General features: G+C 48.2%; 1 protein-coding gene across 6 annotated transcripts; it reads right to left on the reverse strand.

Moving 5' to 3' along the window:
* Positions 1–229: 229 nt before the first annotated feature.
* On the reverse strand, positions 230–20,550 carry LOC136588126 (uncharacterized). 6 transcript variants are annotated; one of them, XM_066587117.1, is made up of 9 exons: positions 20,471–20,550; positions 17,095–17,192; positions 16,948–17,008; positions 15,832–15,929; positions 15,053–15,161; positions 3,377–3,465; positions 2,974–3,069; positions 1,614–2,027; positions 230–797 (listed from the first exon to the last, which is right to left on the reverse strand). In XM_066587117.1, the coding sequence occupies exons 2-9, from the start codon at positions 17,149–17,151 to the stop codon at positions 459–461; spliced, it is 1,263 nt and encodes a 420-aa protein (XP_066443214.1). In that variant the 5' UTR covers positions 17,152–17,192; positions 20,471–20,550; the 3' UTR covers positions 230–458. The 6 variants fall into 6 exon arrangements, with proteins under 6 accessions (XP_066443214.1, XP_066443211.1, XP_066443213.1 ...); XM_066587114.1 differs by having other exon boundaries at positions 1,614–2,078; XM_066587116.1 differs by lacking the exon at positions 20,471–20,550 and adding an exon at positions 20,300–20,437 and having other exon boundaries at positions 1,614–2,078.
* Between the last annotated feature and the right edge of the window lie 5,019 nt (positions 20,551–25,569).

Here is a 25,569-nt window from a genome sequence, read left to right on the forward strand (position 1 = left end):
AGCCGAGTATCTCTCTGCTCGTCCATAAAGATTCGGGGACCGCTGCGGCTGACAGGTGAGTTGCGGCGGGGAGCAGGGGAGATCGGGCGGGGGAGAGGGACAGAGAGATCTCCCCTCCGTTCCTCCCTGCTCTCCCCCGCAGCGGTCCCCGAATCTTTAAGGACGAGCAGAGAGATACTCGTCTAAAGCACATTACTCGGACGAGTAGTGCTTTAGCGAGTATACTCGCTCATCCTTAACAGCGATGTAACACTACAAACGTAGGTAGAGAAAACATCCAATATAATGTGTATACAACCATCACATAATATTTACATAAGGCAAATAGAAAATAATTGAACTAATAAGTGGAGATACCCTTTAAACAGGATGAGGAGCCCCAACTATCTGACATTATAAATGGGTGCAGAGTCCCAGCGTCTCCTGGCCATTTGGTAAGTATGAGTGAACCTGGGCGGTCAGCTCATTGCGTTGGAGGAGTAGTAGTGAATGGGATAATCTGCGATGTAGGATTCTTCACTTAACTGGTTCAGCATGCCCTTGTATAAAACATCCATTATAAGAACCTCGGCGACAAGTCTCTGTTTTTCCTCCATTCTCCGTAATTTCGATGCCACCGTTATCCCAAAGGCGTCATACTCATCATTGTTTTTGGAGAGAATAGCTGCAGCTTGAGAAAGCAGCTCGTTGCTCAGGTCGTCGTCATTGTACATTTTCCCTTTTTTCCTCTTCCTTATAAAGGGAACATCCTCCTGCGGGTCGTAGTCTACGTCCTCCGACTGGCTGTTACTGGTGACCTGAAAATTGCATGTTTAAACGTCAAAATCCTTCTGCATAAATTTGATAATAAAACCTTTAGGAAGTTCTATTGCGGTCCCGTCTCGTTCCAGAATGAGTTCATAATGTCCAGATAAAGGTCAGTTCAGTAAACCCAAGACAATACTCTATGCTGCTGGAAGACCCTGCCCACTAGAACCCACAGCCAGCGAGCAACCCTACTATACTCACAGTTCTGTATTCACTAAGTCACATGTGGACAGATCATCACCCCCCACAAGACCAGCAGGCTTCCTTCCTGGATATGCCATGCTGCCGAGGACCCTGCTCTATCATCTACATAACCCCAGTCTGTGGCTTCCCACCTGTCTAACATTCACTTCCCACATGGTTTGTATGGTTGAAAACTAGTATACGGCCATCAAGTTCAATCAGAGGAAGAGAAGATGTGAATAAAATGAAGGGGAGGGAGATTCAATCATAAGGTACCATTTCTCCATCCGGATTCAGAAGGAAATAGAAACCCCGTAAGGCATAAAGGTGCTTCTAGTGAACAATGTCAGAGTTCACCCGAGCAGCCCGTTTATACAGGCAGATAAACCGTTTACTCGCTAAATGCGTCACATTCACTATATAAAAAAAAGAACGATTCAACGAACAGTATTTAAACCGAACGATTAGTGAACGAGACAAACGATGATTTGCTTGCATGAAACTATAAGCGAACCAGTGATTGTTCATCATTGGCTCAGTTACAGCAAATATATAGAGTAAACTGCAAACAGACGAGTGAAAGTAAAGATAGTAGAGCAGACTCAATGGTTAACATGAAATACCTGAGACACGTTAGTAGAGTCCTCCAGAATTTCCATGCTTTCATCAACTGGCTCATCTTCTTGTCGGCATTCCTGGGATTCTCCGGAGTTGGAGGACCCCTCTTTTGGAACATCCTGACCAATTGTGAACTTGAGCAGGTCAAAGTACCACAGCCGGGGCACATACACATCATCAGCGGACGTTGCCGTCTTTTTGGACACCTGTACTTTATTGAATTCTTTCTTGAAGACTGTTCTCAAATTGGCGATCTTATGTTTCACAAACTGGATGTTGGCGCTGGGACACACGGACCGGCAGAGGTTGACCATACTCTCATAGGCCTTCAGTCTCTTCTGTTTATTCGAATAGTCTGAGATCTTCATGTTCCACAGGCACGGAAAGGACCGATACATGTCTATGAATTCTTTCAGGAACTGTGGATTCATGAGATATTCGGAATAAATTTTCTTTTTTGAGAGATCCATCTATTAAAAAAACATTTATCACTTCTGACATCACAATTGGCAAAGTAAAAGTTAACTGTTAAAAGTTAACTCCATCAAAAGTACTCGGGTCAGCCAGCCAGGCAGCCATCTTAATGTGGTGCTGCATCTACATTCTGGAGAGTGACAGAACCTCTAGAGTAAAATAATGTGTGAGCTAATCCTAGTCGGACTACTTCTAGGTATTGTCTGGTCTAAGGCCATGACTTGTAAAAGTAGAACTATAGGACACGGTCTATCCAAAAACTAATGCCTATTCCACTGATGGCAAACCTTTTACAGACCAACTGCCCAAATTGCAAAACCCACTTGATAATCGCAAAATAGACCAGGAGGAACGCCCTGTATTTTTTTCCCTAGCTGGAGAACCATTGGTGTGGATTCTGACTGTAGTGGCATTACCTGACCAGCGGAACCACACCTGACCAGGCCGCTGGGAACCAGAAGCTGGGAAGTGCTCACAGTGGGAAGCCTACGGAGGTCATAATATGAAATCAGTTGTGGATTCGCACTAAAAAAAACTGCACCATTGTTTTTGTATGCGGAATTACTGCGTAATTTGCCTCAGAATTTTCCTCAGCATTTCCGCCACGTACAAACCTACCCCAAGTCAGCTTGAGGAATGCTGCCACGTGCATAGTGGCCTCAGTAGTAATAGTGTCCCCTATATCACCCCCAGTACTAATAGTGTCCCCCACAGTGACCTCAGTGGTAATAGTGTCCCCCACAGTGACCTCAGTGGTAATAGTGTCCCCCACAGTGACCTCAGTGGTAATAGTGTCCCCCACAGTGACTTCAATAGTAATTGCGTCCCCTATATCGGCCGCAGTAGTAACCCCCACCCCCTCCCCTTCCCCCCTAAAACCCATATACTTACCTCCTCCTTGTCTTCAAAGCAGCGCTGCTTCTCTGCTCGGCGCTGCTGCGGGCGGAAGTGTGTGTGTACGGACGCCTCCTCCCTTCTCCTCTCCTCCTGCGGAACCAAGGAGGAGAGGTAAGGGGAGGAGATAACCGGGTGCACACACTGGTGTCAGTATGTGCACCCGTAACAGTGCCAATGAGGGATTACCAGACGGGGAGCCGCGGCATCCCACCTGGTAATCACTTTCATGGTGACCAGACGTTGGCACGCGTGCCCACAAAGAGGGCTCCAAGGGCTCACTCTAGCACGCGTGCCATGGGTTCACCACCATGGGTCTACACCCATCACACTAACCTTTAACAACAGCTTCACAAGAAGAGAACAATCTTGGGCGACGTTACCATGTGAAACAGTTTACCTTATGAGCACTTGCACGACTGCTTCTTGCGGGAGACCACCATTTCTTGTAAGGATTTCGCAGAGAGCTCCGCCTCGTGTTCAGGTGCACTGAAATAGATTTAATAGGGAAAAAAATGGAGCGTAGTGTATAACGTCTGTTATTTGGTGACCCAGCAGTCCACATATATAAAATGCCAAGTCGATTGTAAAGCAATGTTCTACAGTACATACGGTTCTTGGCCCAGTAGTATACGCATTAAACCTCTGGTAAATCAAAGGCATACATACTTCTTACACAGAACGCTCTGTTCCTGGGAGCCTAGAGGCTATACACAATATACATACACCTGCTTCTTGATGCCAGGTGATGTATGAATTTCACACTGGTGAAGGAGTATTACATGTACTGATCAGTTCACGTTAACCCAGGGGTACATGTATGTAAAACTGGTCAATGACGTAAAAGCATTGCTGGATTCCAGGCAGCCTAGATGTGTATGCACATTGCCCATACTTACGGCCCAATCATAGAAACATTGCCAAATTATTTGTGACCTAGTTGTATTGGCATTGCCAGTATGTACATTCCTCAGTTCATTCTGACCCGGTGGGATCTGCAATATTTACTGGTATAAACAAAGCGGAATTAAAGCCCCCTGCCTGATATTTTGCAGATCAGTGTCATCCTGCAAAAAAAACCCAGATTTTTTGCTACTCCCCTTTAAAATCCTTGTAACAGAATTCATTGGGAGACACGGAGGACCCGGTATACGCTGCTGCCATTAGGAGGACTCTAAGCAAGAAGTGATTCTTCCTCTTAAAGGCTATGCCTGTCCTGCAGACTCTGAGCTAATGGGTTTGTAGACATATAGAAGTAGTAACTAGGAGAAACACAGAAGGTAAAGAATGAGGACCAAGAAAAGGAGGAACCCATCCAAAAGCAGTCCAATGCTCTCTAGAGAACCCAGTAAGACAAAGAAGACCCGAAAGTTGCCTTCACATACGAAAAGCAAAAACTCAAGGTGTACTGTCTAAAAGACCGCCATAGTACCTGCTGTGAGCTGGAAGGGAGGGTCTTGCAGAAAAAAAAAAACTTTGGATGTTATCGGGTGAGACGGAGATGCAGACCAGTGAAAGGAGCTTCAAAAGTCTGAGGATCCAACTACATCCAGATGGAGTGCAAGCATTCCTTAGGATTTTGTTCATATGAGAGAAAAAAAAAGGGAAACTGATGGAGGAATCATAGATCATGCTAAGCTTAGGAGAAAGAGAACGGCAGGAGGAACTGCCAACTGACAGCCCCTCTGGATAGATGACAGCAGCCACCAAAAAGACGACGCAGGAGGCCTAAACACCATTTTATAGAGAGGGAGAGACCTTTCAGAGTCTGTAAACTACTTGACATCTTGTGGGGTAGCCGAATGACCCACTAGAAGAAAAAGGGCCTTGCATCAGGTTTACAGTATAAAGGTCACCCTCAGATGACGAATGCAGAGCCTTGCCCTACGAAGGGAATTCGGTCCAAGCCTTGCTGGAGAAAACAGTTACTGAACAAGAAAAGACGCCTAAAGAATTCGAAGCGTGAATACAAGGGTGGGCATCAAGCTTGCCATCATGGTGGGTTTCTTATAAACGGAATTAGCCATAAGAATAATTCTATTTTCTCAAATCACCCTCCATAACAGCACCACAGGAGTTATGCCACTTAAGGATAGACTTAAAGCTAACCTCTAAAAACTGGTGCATGGATATCGAGACCTGGGAAGCCCTGGCCCCCAAGTGCTCAATTTGGGGGTCAGCCGTTACCAACAGCACTGTGAATTTCAAAAAGGCACGAATGCAGGGAGAAGTGTATCAGAAGGAAAGCACGTCAAGCCAACCCTTGTGGGGACAGTCTTCCACTTGGAAACTGATACCGCACTGCGAAAGAACCTACGGATCAAGAATAGGTCTCTATAATCCTCTACAGACCCACCGCAATGCCCATTTGGAAGACAATCAGGCTTGGTCACAAGTGATAGCCTATGATATGATTAATAGCGTCCCCTATATTGCTGGCCCCAGTAGTAATAGGGTCCCCTATATTGGTGGCCCCAGTAGTAATAGGGTCCCCTATATTGGTGGCCCCAGTAGAAATAGTGACCCCTATATTGGCCCTAGTAGTGATAGGGTCCCCCATTGTCATCCCAGTAGTATTAGGGTCCCCCATTGCCGCTATGCTCTTCATATGTAGGGAGAGGTTTACCAGTGCGGATTACAAAAAAAGGCAATTCGAACAGCCGCAGGCTCCCTTGGAGTCTCAGGCCCGGGGCAGTCGCCCCAATCATAATCCGCCATTGGTCCAGGCTCTACTTATCCCTGTAGCAGTGTCCCAAGGAAATCAGCATGCAGGACCTGTGGTTGGCATAGCAACGCAGATCACATGACCGGAGTCGGCTCATGCCGACCACAGGTCTTGCATGCTGATTTTCTTGGTACAGACTATCCAGCCACTGCCATAGCAGTGATTAGAGTGGGGACCTAGACCATCGGACCCCTTGAGAAGTTCTCACGGAGCCCCAAGGGCTCCACAGAGCACACTTTGGGAGAACCTGCCCTACAGGAAGGGGAATAAGATACAGATTGGAAAACTGTTCTCCCAAAGGCAATATTGCTATTGATAGAGTCCAGTTAATGATGCTTCATGAAAGTGTGAAATATGACCATGTTGCAGCTTTACAGATCTGCTCGATGGGAGCATTGCCCTTTTTTCGCCCAGGTGACAGCCTCGGCCGTAGATGAATCTGGATGGAGGGGGTTTTCTCCAATTTAATAGGTGGATCTCGGAAAGGTTCTTCTTTGTTCAGGCCACACAAATGGATAAAGAGGTTGTAGGTCTTTCCTCAAGGGTTTGGAAACTTCCAAATACTTCAGAATTATTCTCCTTACATCCAAGATCTGAAATTCCTGCTCTTTCTGGTTCGCTGGGTTCTGCCAGAATGATATCTTACAACATACAGAATTCAGAAACCACCTTAAGATGAAAGGCAGGATCTATGCAGAGAAGCATTCTGTCATCTAAGGTGGTTAAATATGGATCCTTATAGAGAGGGTTTAGATTGCTACAAGTTTTCCTGTTGTAGGGATTGCAACCAAGAATGCAGCTTTTCAAGGGGACTAAAGGGGTGGGTTAATCCATTTAGAACAATAAGGAGGGCCCAAGGAGGTACAATAGAATGGTTAGGAAATAACCTGCTGTCAGCCTTCCTAAACCTCTTGATCCAGTGATGTTCAGCCTGGGTATGAAGTAAGAGATGAGGGCTGAGATCTGCACCTCTAATGTACTGGGAGAGAAGACAATGTCTGCTAGTCTCCATCTTCTACTTTGTGTATCTTGCCCAGCAGATAACCAGATGCTTTCACTCTCAAAGCCAGACCGCTAGGAGTGTGAGGCGATCTTGTGAGGTTCTCAGAAGACTCAGCCACAGAGATGGGGGAAACCAAGAGAAGCTAATCGGTCATGTGAGAGGCACGGGAGACTGATGTTCTGGAGACAGCCCAATATTTCCTTTGGTTGGAGCAGATGCACATTTATATCTTCCCTTTGATTACAAGAGGAGTAATATGAGGCAAATGCATTAGCAATCTCTGGAGGAGGAGTGATATTATGTCCCCTGGCGTCAAAAAGATATCAAATCCTTTCCTTAGAAGTCAGACCCGTTTGGCCAGTAATGCCCCGCTACGATCATCATGTGCATAGAATTGCATATTCATTTTTTGAGAACTAGTTTTCACCTTCAAAGCAGCCTGAAGTTTGGCCCGCAAGCCAAATAGCTCTTCTGTTCTTTCCGGCGTAGGATTAGCCTTCTTTAGGGAGTCGCTGGTATTAGTTTCAGAGGTCTAGGAAGTTAATTCCTCCTGTTTTTTGGTTTAGCCCTAGAACAGGGTTTCATACACAAGCCTCTCATATGGGCTTTGTGGGCATTCAACACTTTAAAAGCACTAAAAACCGATGGAGAATTGGTGGTAAAGAACATTTCTAATTCAGTTTTTAAAATTAGATTCCTATTCTGAGTGGCAAAGAATACATTCATTAAAGGGGTTGTCCCGCGCCGAAACGGGTTTTGTTTTTTGTTTTTTTAACCCCCCCCCCGTTCGGCGCGAGACAACCCCGATGCAGGGGTTAAAAAAAACAAACCGCTCAGCGCTTACCTGAATCCCGGCGGTCCGGCGTCTTCATACTTACCTGCTGAAGATGGCCGCCGGGGTCTGCTTCCTCCGTGGACCGCAGCTCTTCTGTGCGGTCCATTGCCGATTCCAGCCTCCTGATTGGCTGGAATCGGCACGTGACGGGGCGGAGCTACACGGAGCCGGCATTCTGCACGAGAGGCTCCATTGAAGACAGCAAGACGACCCGGACTGCGCAAGCGCGGCTAATTTGGCCATCGGAGGGCGAAAATTAGTCGGCTCCATGGGAACGAGGACGCTAGCAACGGAGCAGGTAAGTAAAAAACTTTTTATAACTTCTGTATGGCTCATAATTAATGCACAATGTACATTACAAAGTGCATTAATATGGCCATACAGAAGTGTATAGACCCACTTGCTGCCGCGGGACAACCCCTTTAAGTCTCCAAAGGAAGGAAGGAGAATAAGGGAGCCTCTTGTTTAGCGACAAAGACCCCGGGGCATGATCTGACCAGGTGATGGTTCCGATCTCAGATTCCAGAGGATTGGAGGAGGTTATACGGACTAAGAAAAACAAATCTATTCTAGAACAGGAAGAAGAAGAAAAAGATAACTTAAAAAAAAAAGAAAAACAAAAGTACAGTATCTCTCAGAGCCTTGAAAACAGCGCCAGACATCATGCAATTCATCTTTCTGCAAGAGCAGTTCTATAGGGAGAGGTAATCAAGATCCAGAAGTAGAAGCCAGAGTTGGATCCATAGCTGAAGCGAAGTCACCCCAATTATCAAAGTAGTCTTTCAGATCTTAGCCATTTCTTTCAAAACGCGAGAAAAATCTAGCTTGAGATTTATACGGCAGATATACATTCATTAAGGTAAAAGGGGAATTATTAATCTCACAGAGAAGGATTATAAATCAACCTGAAGGCTCTAGGTGCAAGCCTTGCTGAGAAAACAATTCCCACTTACTGACTGCCAATAATTATTTTTTTTTTCTCATCAGGCAAAAAAAAAAAAAAAAAGACAATTTAGGGAGTTGGAGGAGGAGAGTATGTCCAATGGTGCCACGAAGGCTGGGTGGGGGGGGGGGGGGGGGGGGGGAAATCTATCAATCTGTAAGTTTTCCAGCAGCAGCAGACTTGGTCCATGTTAGGTTGGAAATAGCAGCATCTCTTGATCTCTTGTAGATGAGTAGCGTTCCCTTTGTAGAGCATAGAAAAGTCTTTATCCCCAGGTAATTACTTCTGTGGTACATGAACAAATGAGTCAAGAATGTCCGCTATGCATACTGCAAAAAAATGTAGGTTTCAATCCACCGTGGCTTTATAGAACGTTCATGTGTTGTATATGTGTTTCACACAAGGGACCCAATAGAATTCAATACTTTCCCTTTAAATCCCTAAAATGCAGCTGGGAATGAAGGCCGCTCGCCAGGGAAGACAAGCATGGGCCAGCGCCCTGTCCCCCCAAGCAGCCATAAAGCAAATGGGAAGAAAGACCCACCTGCAGCGAAGCCCCAGGAACCCGACACACGGGTAAGGAGAGTCCTCTACGCCCATGGTTTCCACAGGCATACCCTCTCCCTGCCTCATGGTCCTGCCAACACCCATCACTGTGCTGCTTCTGAGCTTTATGCTGCAGGAAGTTTATTCAGTGGGTGGGCAGCCTGCTGCTTCAGGCATAACACTAGGCCACAAACTCACGGATGCCCTCGGAGGTTCAGCAAGCGGATCTGTCTGTAGCTCATGCCCTGGTGGGCACTCCAGTGGTGACGTGGCGCTCAGTGGGCACCACAGAGAAGATAATCTGGAATTTCCCTCTTCTTGCAGAGCTCTGGCCGAAAGCATACAGAATTCTTACAAAAGCATAGTGGAGAGTCAGGACTATTCTGCATTGTGCAGAACGTATTAATTCTAGGATCTAGTTAGCCTTCACCAGCGATTGGAAACTACGATAAAGAGTTATATTGCTTACTTGTACATTATAACATTCTCCTGCATTATTTTGTACTTCAGTAAATAGCTCCAATAGCACCTGTATGCTGATGACACCCAGCTATACACCTCTATGCTGATGACACCCAGCTATACACCTCTATGCTGATGACACCCAGCTATACACCTCTATGCTGATGACACCCAGCTATACACCTCTTCCCGTGACATCTCTGCACGTTTCCTCCAAAACATCACCGACTGTCTGTCTGCTGTCTCTAACACCATGTCCTCTCTCTACCTAAAACTAAACCTCTCTAAAACTGACCCACTGGTGTTTCCACCCTCCACTAACTGACCTCCTCCTGACATGTCCATCTCAGTGTGTGGCGCCACCATAACTCCCAGACAACATGCCCGCTGCCTTGGGGTCATATTCGACTCTAATCTATCATTTACCCCCTACATCCAATCTCTGGCCCGAACATGTCAGCTGCACCTCAAGAACATCGCAAGAATCTGCTCTTTTCTCACTGTAGACACGCTAAAAACACTTACTGTTGCCCTCATCCACTCCCGGCTCGACTATTGCAACTCGCTGCTGATCGGCCTCCCCCGCACCAGACTCTACCCCCTCCAATCCATCCTGAATGCGGCAGCCAGGCTCATCTTCCTGTCCAGCCGCTACTCGGATGCCTCTGCCCTGTGCCAGTCACTGCACTGGCTGCCCGTCAAATACAGAATACAATTCACACTCACCACCTTCATCCACAAAGCCCTCCACAGTGCAGCGCCCCCCTATATCGCCTCCCTCATCTCAATCCATCAACCAGCCCAGGCCCTCCGTTCTAACGAAACCGGACTGAGCGCCCCTTTAATTCGAACCTCTCATTCCCGCCTCCAAGACTTCTCCAGAGCAGCACCGGTCCTCTGGAACACTACAAAAGGCTAGCCGGGCAATCCAGGACTCGCAGAACTTCAGGCGTGCTCTAAAAACGCACCTCTTCAGGGAGGCATACCGAATTCCCTAAACAAACCCCTCTGTACGCCGCCTGATAACATGCTCCCTGACCTACTGACTGCAATCCCTGCTAGCCACTATCAACTGCCCCCTGCTGTCACACGGCTTAATGTCTGACCATTGTCTATGTGTATAGCAACCCTCACTCTCCCCCTCGCCATACCGTGAACATCTCCAGCCCCTTTACCTTCTCTATTACCCCATTACTTGTAGTATGTAAGCTCGTTAGAGCAGGACCCTCACCCCTATTGTGTCCATCATCTGATTACTATATGTAACCGTGGTTCGGTAATTTTTGTATCTTGTCTTTCTGTATTCCGCCTGTCTATGTAGGCGCTATACGAATAAAAATTATTATTCCAAATTTTCTGTAACTCCATCTACTGTATCGTATCCTGAACCCGTGTGCCATGACCACTCCCTGCGACAGTTCATCCCTCAGTATTTTTTCTGTGCAGTTCTGACAAAGGGATTTATTAGCAGAGTTGTTTGTTACAGATGGCAGATTTGTGGCATGTATTGTACTTTTCCTTTTGGCTTTTCTATTAGCTTCCTTGTCACCCTGAGGGGAGGTGAAGTTAAAAAATTAATATACAGTGTCAAAAGGTGTTTTCCCGACTCTTGACCTATCCTCAGGATAAGCCAGCAAACAGTTGACTGGTATGTGTCTGCCACTCAGGATTACCCCCCGATCAACCTGTTGGTGCAATGGGCTGGATATCATCCGAGTGCGAAGTGCAACAGCCAGCTCCACTTCCATTGAAATCAAGGTGAGCAAAGCCAACTATTACACCTTCAGCTCTGACTCCAATGACAATGTCCATCCCAATGCACTGGCAGCGGATAGGCTGGGATCCCGAGTGGCAGACCCCTGCCAATCAATAGAAGCTCGGAAAAGCCCTTTAAGCCAAAAGGTTCCCCTTTTCCTTCACCAGATAAATTTCCTAAACTAGAGTTAACACCTCGTTCTGCAGACCCAGAGCAGTAACATGGACCTTCTACTTCAGGCATGGTGCAGGAGTAGCAAGAGCCTTTCTCAGAAGAAGAATATTCCAGTCAAGACCCAGTGACAGATTTCTTGCTCAAATCAGAAGAGCCACAGAAGTTGGAACGCCCCCTCCGAATTCTAAAAGCATCTCCATACTTCCTTGGTTTCCATGACCCTGAAGCGTGGAACCTCCCGGATCAAACGTGCCATCACATACAGCTCAGGAGCACCTCAAGCAGTCAACCGGAAGTGCATCCCCGCTAGTCCAGCGCCAGAAGTTCATGTGATGCTAGATCTTCCATTACCACAAGTCAGTCACTGGGTTGACAGCTGGCATCTGTCCGAGGATCACAGCGGGCATGAAGACAGATCTGCTGGAAGCTCAGAGGACCAAAGCAGTCTGGGAACTGCTCAGCTTTACTCCCCAAGGGAGCAGCGGAGAAGCATCAAGTCCTGACAAGAGACCGCTTATAGGGAAGGGAAGCATGCACACCGATCGCCACCTCTCCTATGCCTTACAGGGACAGGAAAATCAGAGGGGCGGAGGTCCTATTTAACCCCTTTATGCTTCCTGTCCCTATTAGGGCATGGAGGTCAACCTCTGGTGGTGCGGTCAGGGAAGGGGATTTAAGAAAATGGGAAGATCTGCTGAGGGTAATCAGTGGACAGAATCACTTGAAAAAGAAGGCAACTAGAAAGAACTGTGCAAGAAAACTGGCATTGACTATAAAGGGGTCAGATACTTTCCTGTAGATAGATCAGCCTGTGTTGGAGATGGAGGACTCTGGCTTATGGAGGAAGATACGATGCCTGGAAGATTATCAGTCAGAATGGAGAAGACTATCCAGAGGATCTGCAGGCCGTCAGGGCTTCTGGAACGGGAGAAGCCTTCACCAGTAGGTCGGTCAGGCATGGATGACAATGTAACAAGCATCACAGAAGGGGCAGTCGTCAGGCTGAAGGTAGAGCTGCAAGCTAATAAAGGTAGGAGAATAACCACCAACCTGAGGGGCAGCTGGTGGGCCGAGCATTTAGGGGTTTGGCATCAATTTATCAACAGTGAAAAAAATCACTTTGATCCTCACAAGGCGATCAGCGCACTCCGTGACGCCATTCAGACGTGTGCTACCCAGACAAAGCGATGAAGGCCTTCTAGGCCCTGGAAGAGGTATGCACAAGAAAACATCTCACCGGTCTTAGAAGCACTTGAGTAAATAAACAGCCAGTTCTATTCTCTTGAAAAGCAAAAAAAAAAAAAACAACTACATCTTAGAGGAGAAAGTCAATAGCGAGATGGCTACTAGAAACCAGGAGAAAAGCAGCCAGAGATCAAGAAAAACAACTAACTGTGGTCCAAAGAACCGTGGTGGAGGGTGAGCAGAAAGGCAAGAGCTAGACCTGGTCCTATTACATAGACTGCTGCAAGGGAAGCCCTGCAACTGAGATTCAGCGGACGGCCCTGTGGGACTGGAGACACGAAGATAAGGCAGGTTTAGAGATAATTATCAGGCACAGCGTAGCTGGCTCAAGAGGATGCAGGGCCACAGGTGCGGGGCCCGGTTGTCCTGGTGGCGATGCAGAAGACCACCCTGGAGTTATTATAGTAGTACGTAGTGTAAAGGCCTTTAGAAGTAATAACATTATTGTTGAACAAAATCAACTGGCGCTCGCGTCAACTGTGTAGGCAACACTTAGTGCAACCGGTCAAAGGAAACTGCATGACATGACTGCCGCCGTTCTGGAAGGAGGACATGTGGGGATGTGAAGCTCGCACCGACTGTGGACACGGCCTTCACACTCTCTAGCTGAACACAAATTATGACAGTTACTAAACGGGTAATGTGAGAACCGACACGGCAAATTCAGTTACACCGTCTAGCAGAAGACAGTAATCCAATAGTCTCCTCTCAGGCTTCTCTTCTGCTAAACATTCCCAGATCCTTCACCCGTTCCTCGTAGGACATGATTGGCAGACCGCTCACCATCTCTTCTCTGAACCCGACTAGACTTCACGCCCCTCATGACCCATGGTCGTTCACCAGTTGTCCTTCCTTGGAGAACATTTGGATGGAACTAAACACAGCAGACCAGGCAAACCCCTCAAAACCTGCCATTTTGGAGATTCTCTTCCCCAGTCTAGCCATCATATTTTCGCCATGGCCCTTACATTTACCCTTTTTTATGCTTCTAACACATGAACTTGAGGAACTGAAGGTTCACTTGCTGTCCAATATATCCCGCTGCCATTGTCATAAGATCCTCAATATTCTTCACCTTACCGGTCAGTGATTTAGTGCTCTGGCTGCTCGTATGTACCGATCTGTTTCTTGGTCCTGGAGACTCAGTATTATTGCATACTGGTGAATGTAAATGCGCCGCTCCTGCAGAAATACTAATTATATCCTAGTCTACCTCCTGGTAACCCAGAATCAGCTACAGCATTCAACTCCAGTCTTAGAAAGCACTAAAGGCCCTTTTACACATAATTGTCATTTGAACGGCTGAACTGACATTTGTGCATGCGAATTGCTGGGCATTTAAACATACAGATAATCTTCTCCATTTCCCTCAACAGCTAAAGCATGTTGCTTGCTCAGGTCGGCGTGTGTTGATGCGAGGAATCCCTGGCCAGGAGCTTTTTAATTAATTAGTGGGAAGAAAAGCCATATTCTTCTGCCAACATGAATAAACTAGTCATTGTGCAAACAATCTCCTTCCCCTCAAGTCTTTCAGTCCTTCAAACGGCTTAAAGGGGTTGTCCCGCGAAAGCAAGTGGGGTTATACACTTCTGTATGGCCATATTAATGCACTTTGTAATGTACATTGTGCATTAATTATGAGCCATACAGAAGTTATTCCCTTACCTGTTCCGTTGCTGGCGTCCTCGTCTCCATGGTGCCGTCTAATTTTCAGCGTCTAATCGCCCGATTAGACGCGCTTGCGCAGTCCGGTCTTCTTCTTTTCTTAATGGGGCCGCTCGTGCCGGAGAGCGGCTCCTCGTAGCTCCGCCCCATCACGTGCCGATTCCAGCCAATCAGGAGGCTGGAATCGGCAATGGATCGCACAGAAGAGCTGCGGTCCACCGAGGGAGAAGATCCCGGCGGCCATCTTCACCAGGTAAGTAGGAAGTCACCGGAGCGCGGGGATTCAGGTAAGCACTGTCCGGTTTTTATTTTTAACCCCTGCATCGGGTTTGTCTCGTGCCGAACGGGGGGGGGCTATTGAAAAAAAAAAAAAAAAGTTTCTGCGCGGGACAACCCCTTTAAGGAATGCCATTTAAACCAAGCGAAAAGCAAACCAAACAACAACCATATTTATGCCGGCTGAACCTCAGGGATAAGCGACAAGTGAACGAATAGCGCACCACTGCCCGTGTTTACGAATAGCGCATGATTGCCCGTGTTTACACGCAAGTATTATTGCTCATTTGAAAGCATTTTGAGCGATCATCATTGTGTATAAATGGGCCGTAACTTCAACAGCCTCATGTAATAAACTGTCGCCGCAGCTCATGACTTACACCTACATTTCGCTCATTAGGACATGGGACTTCTGCCCTGTAGGGGTTATCGTGGTCACTTCTTACCTGGGCTGATATCTGCAGGGATTTCTTCCTCCTTAATCCTCACACTCCTCTCGGTTTCTCTTTGAATCTCTGGACCAATATCAACCACCACAATATTCAGGTTTTCTTCCTAAGTAATACAAACAGAACATGTTATACTCTTGTACATTAGAGCATAGGGCTTGTAGAAGGGTCAGCTTCATTGCAGATTCTCCATAGCCCAACCCTTGCTTGCATTCACCCTGCTATGTGCAGGACTACATCTTGTATATTGGAGCATTATGATAGTTACACGCTTGTACACAGCGGCAGAGTTGGAAATCTGCAGCCTCAAAATTCCCATCGTGTGGTAAGGAAAGGGTGCGGTACGCCAGGAATACGCAGAAAAAGCGGTCAGCAATCGCACCGCAGGGAAACGTCCGCAGCGTTTTGTGCTTATTTTTCCGGCATTTAAGCAACTTTGAGCTTCATAAGCGGCTTCTGAGAGCCGTACAGCCCCACCAGTTACAGAACATATGGCAGATGTTGGAGCAGAGCTACATTCTTGTACACTGGAGCCGGGCATTATGGGGTTTATATGCTGGTCTATAGGGACAGCCGTATCAGTCTGTGGATTGCATGGGTATTGAGAGTCACGAGAAACTGCACTTGACAACTCATGCAAAGTACAGGACTGAGCAGGGAGCTAAGGAGCAACTTCTAAGGAAACGAGCACAAAGGACAGCCCCGCTCCTCAGATAAAGGGCAGCCCTAACGAGGAGCTTTACTCCACCCTCACCACTAGGCTGTGCTGTGGATACCTTAATAGGCTTGTCAGACGTGAACGCTTCCTCCGTGCGACTCTGTGCGTAGCGAGCGGCCGGACATCTTTCTGGAGAATTCCTGTTGCTGGAGCAATCTGTAAGAAACACAAGGATCTTAACAGCAACAGCGTGTTCATAGCGCTCAGACTCCGGCCCGCCACTCCTCCAGTACCGCGTTCACATGCAAGGGATTTGCTGCAAGGAACATCCGCAGCGTTTACTGCAGCAGCAAAATGGATGGGATTAGCTAAATCCCATCCCCATGCAGCGGAAACAATCCTCACAAACCCGCAAAATTGTCCTGTGGTGCGTATTATAAATCTGCAGCAGGTCAATAATAGCACTGGGCTTTTGGTGCGGACTCTCATTTCTAACCCAATTGTACAGACCTTTATGTGGCATTTGTGCTGCGGCAGAATGTACAGTGCGGACGCTCCACAGCAAGTGTCCCCCACGGGCACATAGCCCTAGATCAGGTTTTAGAACGATACCCTTAGGCAAAAGCTGAAAACCCAGGATTTTCCCCCAGAGTGCTGGCGCACCCTCCACCTCCAAAAGTCTCCTGCATTCTCTGTGAATGAAGAGACCACGGGTGTTCTCCTGCAGCCCGTCGGCTATGGGGACTGGTCATTTTAACACACCAGCAGGTATTTAAGGAGAGGATGAAGCCCCCTGTACGAGATACTCGATACACTGAAGAGCGAGGGGGGGGCGGGGGCATCATGCGACGAGAAGAGCGAGGGGGGGGGGGGGGGCGGGGGCATCATGTGACGAGAAGAGCGAGGGGGGGGACGGGGGCATCATGTGACGAGAAGAGCGAGGGGGGGACGTGAGCATCATGTGACGAGAAGAGCGAGGGGGGGACGGGGGCATCATGTGACGAGAAGAGTGAGCGAGGGGGGTTTATTCAGCAGCTATGAACGACAGCCGGCTTACTGCGACTAGAGGTGGGCAGCCATAGTGATCTCCGACCACTCCGCCTCCATTCTCTGAGTGATCCTCACTGTGTGAAAGCTTATTGCTGGGATGACTATCGGGCTCTGAGGCTCCCCACGACCATCCACTGTAGAAGGACCCAATACTGAAGCCTATGGAGATGCGTGGTGGACCCACCTGTACTGATGTCTGTAGGTTCTTCCTCCTCCTTGATCTTCACAAGTCTATGAAATTCACCCTGCATATTCAATGCGACAAGGTTGGTTGTTAACAACTTGTAACACGAAATGTACAGAAGTGACAGCGAGCCGACATCCCATTTACCTGGGTCTTCTGAAAGGTGTAATTGGCACCTTCCTCCTTACACTTCTTATCGGCCATTGCTGGTCAGTGCTGCAGTGGCATATGGTGAAATGATGGCGCTAAAGTTGCAGGAAAGAAAAAGTACAATTCGTGGATTTCAAACATTTCATTGGGATTTTACAGTCAGAATGAAGTAATGTGACTGTGAAAAGCGGGAATTAAAAGAAGCCAGTGTCTCCTTGGTTTAGCCCCTCTGTGCCGATATGAGACATGAATGGCATCACAGCGACTGGAAGATACATACAGCTGCACCTTCACCGCAACCGCGAAGGCTAGAGAGACCGGTGAGGGGTGTACCCGGATCACGGGGGATCCACTGGATATGGAATAACCTGCCGATCGCTGGGGGTCTCACCAATCTCGAGAACGGAGATCCTATGCCCCCTCCACCTATCACTGCGGGGTCTCTTCTCCCCCCACAGTGATGTCAGAATAAATGGAGCGCTGGCAGACCATGTGTGGTCGGCACCGATCACTTCAGTGGGGCTGACGGAGATACAAGAGTGTTTGCTGTTCAGATATCTCCGTAGTCCCAGTGCAAGTGAATGCAGCGTCAGCACTCCAGTCGGTCTCCTCCTCACTGTGGGGGCCCGGGGCCCCTGAACACCAGCCGGGATATTCATGCTGATCATGGCTGTTGTGGGTGGGTGTCAGCCATACAACCCCCAAGGCATAAGATGTTCATTTTGTGTTGTTAGAAGGAGATTGGCCCACCATTCCTCAGGGTGACATAAAAGTGTCCTCACAAGTTATTAGTAATGGATACGTGCCAAGTCCAAACTTCAGGACTACCAGCCCAAGTCCCAGCAGAGCGCGGCAGGAACCAAAGAGGGGAACGTTCTGCTGTACTCTCAAACCCAACAGGACGGCGCCGCTCCAACGGATATGACCGCTCATCAGGAAAGGTGGGCACCACTGCCAATGCGCGTCACGTTCTTGGAAGACACTGGTGTTAGCGGCGTGTTCAGCAGCCCTATGACCCACGGTGAAGCACGGGTGGAGGCCATCTTCCAGGTTTTCAATTCTACCAGTAGAAACTAAATGGCGCCATTCGTAAGATACCGCCAAGGTTACAATTTCACTTAGCAAAGAAGTCATAATATATCAAAGCCCCAACTTCTGCTTCCGCTGAGATTCTTTTGGGTCTTCCCCGAGAGGTTACCTCCGCCAGCCATTTACCGTTGGCACCCGGCAAGAGGAATGACACCAATCGGGACCTTTGTCCATCTTCCCATCACGGTCGGTTTTCATGCCCAAAGAAACGGCGCGATTCTGTTGGTTAAGAAGGCCATCACAGACATTTCTTACCGCCAAGAGCGGCACAACCAATTATTAAGGGGGCAATAACTTTTTCACATGGGCGAAAAAGATTTTTTTCAAAACCTGTATCTACTATAGAGGACGGGCGTTCAGAAACCAAAACCAGAAATTGTGGGAGGAGCAAATATTTGGTCACCGCACTTGTATCTGACTGCAGACCCCCAGGCCGGCCCGCATGAGAAAACCACAGCAGAACCATCAGTATCAGCTTATCTCCCCAAGAACAAAAGCGCTGGGTACTGGGGAGTCCAATCCTCGCAGAGACCTGCCGTTAGGGAGAAGCCGGGAGACCCCCACACATGGGAGACGATTGGCTTGACCTGACAGAAGCAGCATGTTCGGTCGAGCTGCATGTAATTTGTATGGCCAGACTTACCGCTTTGTAGCAAGCTGATGAGAAAATCAGCAAGGAGAACAATGCAGATGTCTGCATATACAGAACAGCTGCATTGTTCTCGGAGCTATCGCGATGGTGTCCCACCCCGCCTGTATTAACTCTTAAGTAGCTAATTAGCTATTTAGAGTTATGCAAAGATGATCGCTCAAAACTGTCACTCAAACAGTGGTTTGAGCGAATTTTGATCGCTCATCTATCAGTGTAAACGAGCCTTTACACACAATTATCGTTTGAACGAATTAATGCTTTTTTTGCATAGAACTCCTGAGCATTTAAACGCACAGATAATTGTCTGACCTCCTCGCCGCTCCCCTCGTTAGCCACGTAAACGCTCCACATGTTGATTGCTCCGGGGGGAGTGTTTATGCGAGGAATCTCTGGCCTGAAGGTTTTTAATTTGTGCGAAGAAAAAGCCGTTGCCGTCTGCCGCAGGGTCATCGTGTGACAGTCACCCCTCCCCACAAGTCCTCAGCCTATCGGAGGGCGGAACGAACGCCATTTACACAAAGTGAAAAGCAAATGAGCCACTATCTTTATTTATGCCGCAACTCAGCGATAAGTGAAGGAATGGCGCACGACGGCTTTGCATTTATACGCGATTGTCGCGCACTCTCGCTCGTTTGAACTAGTGGGCCTTTACTTACTCCTCGCGGTCGGGCTGGTGTCAGACGAGAATACTTTAGCGCCGTGTTTTGCGGCCCGTAATACGGAGCACAGGTAGATTTATCGCATCCGTTCGCCAGGCCGCATTTTTCACGTCTGTTTTTATAAAAGCCAGCAGGACCCGCTTATTGTACTTTTTGCCTCCATGTTGTTATTCTTCCTGCCAAATGTCATCACAATCACTTCAGCCGTGAAACGGTCACAGACGGACGGACACAGACACAGCCGGACGGACACAGCCGGACGGACAGAGACACAGACGGATGGACAGAGACACAGACGGATGGACAGAGACACAGACGGATGGACAGAGACACAGACGGATGGACAGAGACACAGCCGCATCTATACGACCAGGACGGAGGGCGGGAAGGAGGAGCCGGACGGACTGACAGACCAGGAGACAGACGGACGGAGACACAGCCGCATCTATACGACCAGGACGGATGGCGGGAAGGAGGAGCCGGACGGACTGACAGACCAGGAGGGATGGCGGGAAGGAGACAGACGGCACCGCACACCCCTCTGCACCGCGCACCCCCACTGCACCGCGCCACCCCTCTGCACCGCGCCACCCCTCTGCACCGCGCCACCCCTCTGCACCGCGCAACCCCACTGCACCGCGCAACCCCTCCCCCCACGCTGTGCGCCCTGCAGAAAAACGGCACATTCGCACTTTGTTTTTCATGACAACTTCTGTTCTGCTCCTAAACTGTGAAGCTGGAGAGGAAATTAGAGTGAAAACCTGCCGGCAGCCCAGGGGTTAATTATAATCCCCCCAAATACCAGGATTTCTCTTCAGTTTATGTGGATTTTGGGGGGGAAACAAATCAGCCATTCCTGCTCCTCGCGGCGCCGGGCGGGGGCGCTCCAACCACCGCCGCTCCGTTCAGGAGGATCTCACTCCCGCTCGTCCATACCACGTGACCCGGGAGCCCCGCGCCGGCCCGTACTTACACACCAGCTCCACGGCTCTTGTTGACTAAATCACAGGAACGGGAAATATCGGCATTATGCAGAGCCACTGCATTCACTTCCGGGTGCTCCTCACAGTCCGCACACTTCCGGCCCTGCGTTCCAGCAACTTCTCACTGTCTCTAAACTTCCGGTCCACACGCGCCTCACTGTCTGCAACTTCCGGTCCTGCGACGAAGCAGCTCCTCGCTATCTGCACACTTCCGGTCCTGCGTTCCAGCAGCTCCTCGCTATCTGCACACTTCCGGTCCTGCGTTCCAGCAGCTCCTCACTATCTGCACACTTCCGGTCCTGCGTTCCAGCAGCTCCTCGCTATCTGCACACTTCCGGTCCTGCGTTCCAGCAGCTCCTCGCTATCCGCACACTTCCAGTTCAGCAACCTTCTGCATTTATAGAGCTACAGTTTTAAGAGCATAATTTTTGTACTTTTTGGTGACTTGGATCACTTCGCTCGCTACACCTAATGACAGGACCTCCAGCTTTATATATATACATACATACATCCATACAGACACATATGATGAGGCACAGACATGAATGTGATAAGTTTGCACAGACATGAATGTGATAAGTTTGCACAGACATGAATGTGATAAGTTTGCACTTACAACTAAAGCAGTCCCAGGACAGGCTGAGCAGAGCGGTAAATAATTAGTCCACTGATAAGGGATGTGGAAGTTTTATAGTCTCTAAATTGGTGTTTGAGGGTAACCAGACCAGCGTCTAACCTCTACATAGTAAGGCAAACAGACGGCTCAATTCAAATGGGGCAGGCCCGCTTTGAGACCCTGTGTCCCACTTTCCCCAGGATCCCAAGCAGGACAGCCAATTGTCCCACATTTGGGACTTCTGTCCCTTTTGAGATTCGGGGTTACAATGAAGGTGATTACTAACCAGGGTTCCGTGTTTTCCCAGCTGCTAATAACTCCCCAACGCTGCTGCGGGATGCACACATTGACAGCAGTTTGTGCACCCGTTCTGCAGAAGGAGAAGAGAAGGGAGGAAAAGCCCAGGTGCACACACTTCTGTCAGTGTGTGCGTCCTGCAGCAGTGTTGAGCGAGGGAGCTGTAGGGGGTCGTTATTACTAATGGGGCTGATATAGGGGACACTATTACTATGAGGCCACTGTAGGGGACAATATTACTATTGGGGCCGATATAGGGCATACTATTGCTACTAGGGCTAATATAGGGGACAGTATTACTATGAGGCCACTGTGGGGGACACTATTACTAATGGGGCTGATATAGGGGACACTTACTACTAGGGCTAATGTAGGGGACACTATTACTATGAGGCCACTGTAGGGGACACTATTACTATTGGGGCCGATATAGGGCATACTATTGCTACTAGGGCTAATATAGGGGACAGTATTACTATGAGGCCACTGTAGGGGGACACTATTACTACTGAGGCTGATATAGGGGACACTATTATTACTGGGGCTAATATAGGGGACAGTATTACTATGAGGCCACTCTGCACGTGGTACCTCAAGCTGACTTATGGTATGTTTACATGTAGTGGAAATACTGCGGAATATCCGCAGCAGACATTTCAAAGGCGAACTCAGCAGCATATCAGACAGCAATCAAAATGCTACCATTGGTGCGGCTTTGACTGTAAATTAGCCGTGTACCCGCTGATTTCATATTATGCGGCATCCCCCTCACCTCCTCCATAGGCATCCCGCTGTCAGTGTTCCCTGGCTTCGACTTCCCAGCGGTGTATTGTGTCCTCACCTACCCAGCGGTGCCGCACCTGATCAGGCCGATGAGAACCAGCAGCCAGGGAGCGCTGACAACAGGAAGCCTTTGGAGGAGGTGAGGGGAGTGCCGCATAGTAGGAAATCAACTGCAGGTACTTGGCTGATTTCTAGTCAAAATCCACACCAATGGTACAAATTTTAACTGTTATTTGGATGCAGAAATGCTGCGGAATTTGTTTTTGTACTTTTTATGACAGAGGTAAAATCATACATCGTGATAAGCCCCGCCCCTGACCACCCCTTGTCCCACTTTGACCCTGGGAAAATCCGATGACCTTAGCTTTATTAGTTGTTGTTCGGTGTTGGTCCAGATGATTATGATGTCATCAATGTAGCGGAAGTAGGCCAATGGTTTGCTGGAGCAGGAGGCCAGGAAGTCACTCTCCAGTTTTGCCATGAAAAGGTTGGCATATTATGCCAGAAATATCTTGCAATACTATAAAAGCCCCAGACAAACAGTGCGGAACGCAGGAAGGAATTCCTAAAGGAGGTTTCACTGCCCACCCTAAGTCAAACAACTTGAATCACTAAATGAAAAAACAACAGAAGAGGAGGTCAAACAGGTAGTAAATAGAGATGAGCGAGCGTACTCGGATAAGCACTACTCGCTCGAGTAATTGGCTTTATCCTAGTATCGCTGTGCTCGGGGCTAAAGATTCGGGTGCCGGCACGGAGCGGGGAGCTGCAGGGGAGAGTGGGGAGGAACGGAGGTAAGATCTTTCTCTCCCTCTCTCCCGCCCGCTCTCCACTGCTCCCCGCTGCGACTCACCTGTCAGCCGCAGCGGCACCCGAATCTTTAGACCCGAACACAGCGATACTCGGATAAAGCCAATTACTCGAGCGAGTAGTGCTTATCCGGGTACGCTCGCTCATCTCTAGTAGTAAACACAATTATCCAACGGTAAAGCACCAGGCCCAGATGGATACCCAGGGGAATTTTACAAGTCCCTCAAGACCAGGATATCCCCACGCTAACAAATCTTTTCAACCAAATACTGCAAACCGGAAGGCAGTCTGACCAAGCCAACCTAGCACACATAAAACTAATCCCAAAACCAAACAAAGACTGGGCAATCATACCGCCCAATATCGCTCATCAACCAGGATACCAAACTATTGTCTAAAATCATGGCTGACAGACTCAGCAAACACATGACCTTGCTGTTAGGCCCGGCCCAGGTGGGGGTTGTGAAAGGCCACTAGGCAGTTACAAATATCCACAAAGTCCTGGCAACACTCGATCCCATACGACAACTGCGCCTAAATCATGTGCCTCAAAGAAGCACAGCCCAATTCTATTAGCGCTGGATGCAGAAAAGGCATTTGATGATGTAAACTGGGACTGGCTGAACCTTGTGCTAAACAAAATGAACATCAAAGGAACCTTTAGAATTTACATTGACAGTATATAACGCAACCCCAAAGCCAGAATACACACACCAGGCTTTTGGTTAGCCCAATTTGAACTCTACAAAGGCACAAGACAGGGCTGCCCACTATCACCCCTACTATTCGATCGAGCACTAGAGCCGCTCGTCAAAAGATTGACCGACTCCGATGTGTATAAGGGCATACATATAGGCTCCCACGAATTGAAGCTTACCCTATTTACAGATGACATTCTACCGTTTTTAAAACACCCAGAAATGCACCTGAAACCACTATTAAGAATGATAGCCAAATAGTGGGTTTTTTCGGGCTGTAAAATGAATCCCCTGAAAAGTGAAATATTAGAACTAGGCTCGCCTTGTCCGACTACGCTATGGGCGTCACCTGATTGGCTGACCAATATAGCAAAACCCTTTATCACATACACTATATGGCCCAAAGTATTTGGACTCTACAGTCAGACCCACGAAAAGATGGCTAATCTGTGATCACAAGCTAATGTTTAGGAGTGTGACTATCGCCATCTTGTGTATACGTTTTAGAATATGCAGCAGCACACATGATGGATGGAGATGGAATGAGATTTTTTTTTTATAGTAACACTTTAAGACAACTTCTTATCTATCATGGTTAGGATTGTGGTGTGCGTGCTGAGGACACAGGAGGGAGGAGACCAATGAGGTCCCATCATTGCAGTCTCATGAATGTCTCATGAATGTCACCACATTTCCCATTCAGTTGCTTAAGGCCTCATGTCCACGGGGAAAATCAGGCCCGCTACGGATTCTACATGGAGAATCTGCAGCGGGTCCCTCCTGCCCCGCGGACATGAGCGCTGAAAATAGGAATTTAAAAGAATTTACCCATCCGGAGCTGTTCGGGAAAGTCTTCTCTTCCTCACGGCCGGATCTTCTTTTTCGGCCGGCGGATGAACTCGTCACGGCTGCGGCACGTCGCTGACGTGCCGCGCGCATGCGCCGGGCACATCCGCCGAGCCGAAGCAAGAAAGATGCGGCCGTGAGGAAGAGAAGACCTTCCCGGCCCGCTCCGGATGGGTAAATTCTTTTAAATTCCTATTTTAGGTCTCCCGCGGATCCGGACGGCTTCCATAGGCTTCAATAAAAGCCCGCGGGAGACCCGCATGAAAATGGAGCATGGTCCAGATTTTTTCATGCTCCATTTTTTTTAAAATCCCTTTTATTGACCATCCGCGGGTATTTATCTACCCCGCGGGTGGTCAATGCATCCCTATGGGGTGCGGATCCGCGCGCGGGAGAAGAGTTAAAATCTGCTGCGGATTTTAATTCTTATTTTGCCCGTGGACATGAGCCCTTAGAAAGCGGAGGTAAATTCCAAAGTGACCTGTTTAATAATAATCACCTGTATTTATATAGCACGTACATATTCCACAGCAATTTACATTGCTTGATATTTTCTGTCCCAAGTGGGGCTCTCAGTTTTTAAATTCACCTATTAGCATGTTTTGGGGGAATGTGAGGAAAACCAACAAGGGGAGAACATACTAACTTCATACAAATGTTGCCCTTAGATTTGAGCCTAGGAGCCCAGCGCTGCAAGGCAAGAGTGCTAACCGCTCAGCCAATGTACTGCCATGCACTTGTCTACAATAGGACCCGAAAGTGGGGAACACTCTTTTGTTCTAAATTGAAGGACATCATCCACTTTCTCTCTAACCATCTGTTTGATATTGTTACGTAGTGACGGTGACTTTCTTGACACCACTTTCTCTGTACACTTTTTATGAGCTGCCCTTAAAATCTTTTTGCATAAAGCAATTTTTTTAAATTAGAGGGGTTTTTTGATGAAGTGTTCTTTAACCCCTTCCCGCCCCATGACGTAAGGGTACGTCATGGGAGCGGGGTACTTCCCGCAAAATGACGTACCCTTACGTCATGGGGA

This window comes from Eleutherodactylus coqui, chromosome 13, assembly GCF_035609145.1.
Source record: "Eleutherodactylus coqui strain aEleCoq1 chromosome 13, aEleCoq1.hap1, whole genome shotgun sequence".
NCBI classification, from domain to species: Eukaryota; Metazoa; Chordata; class Amphibia; order Anura; family Eleutherodactylidae; genus Eleutherodactylus; species Eleutherodactylus coqui.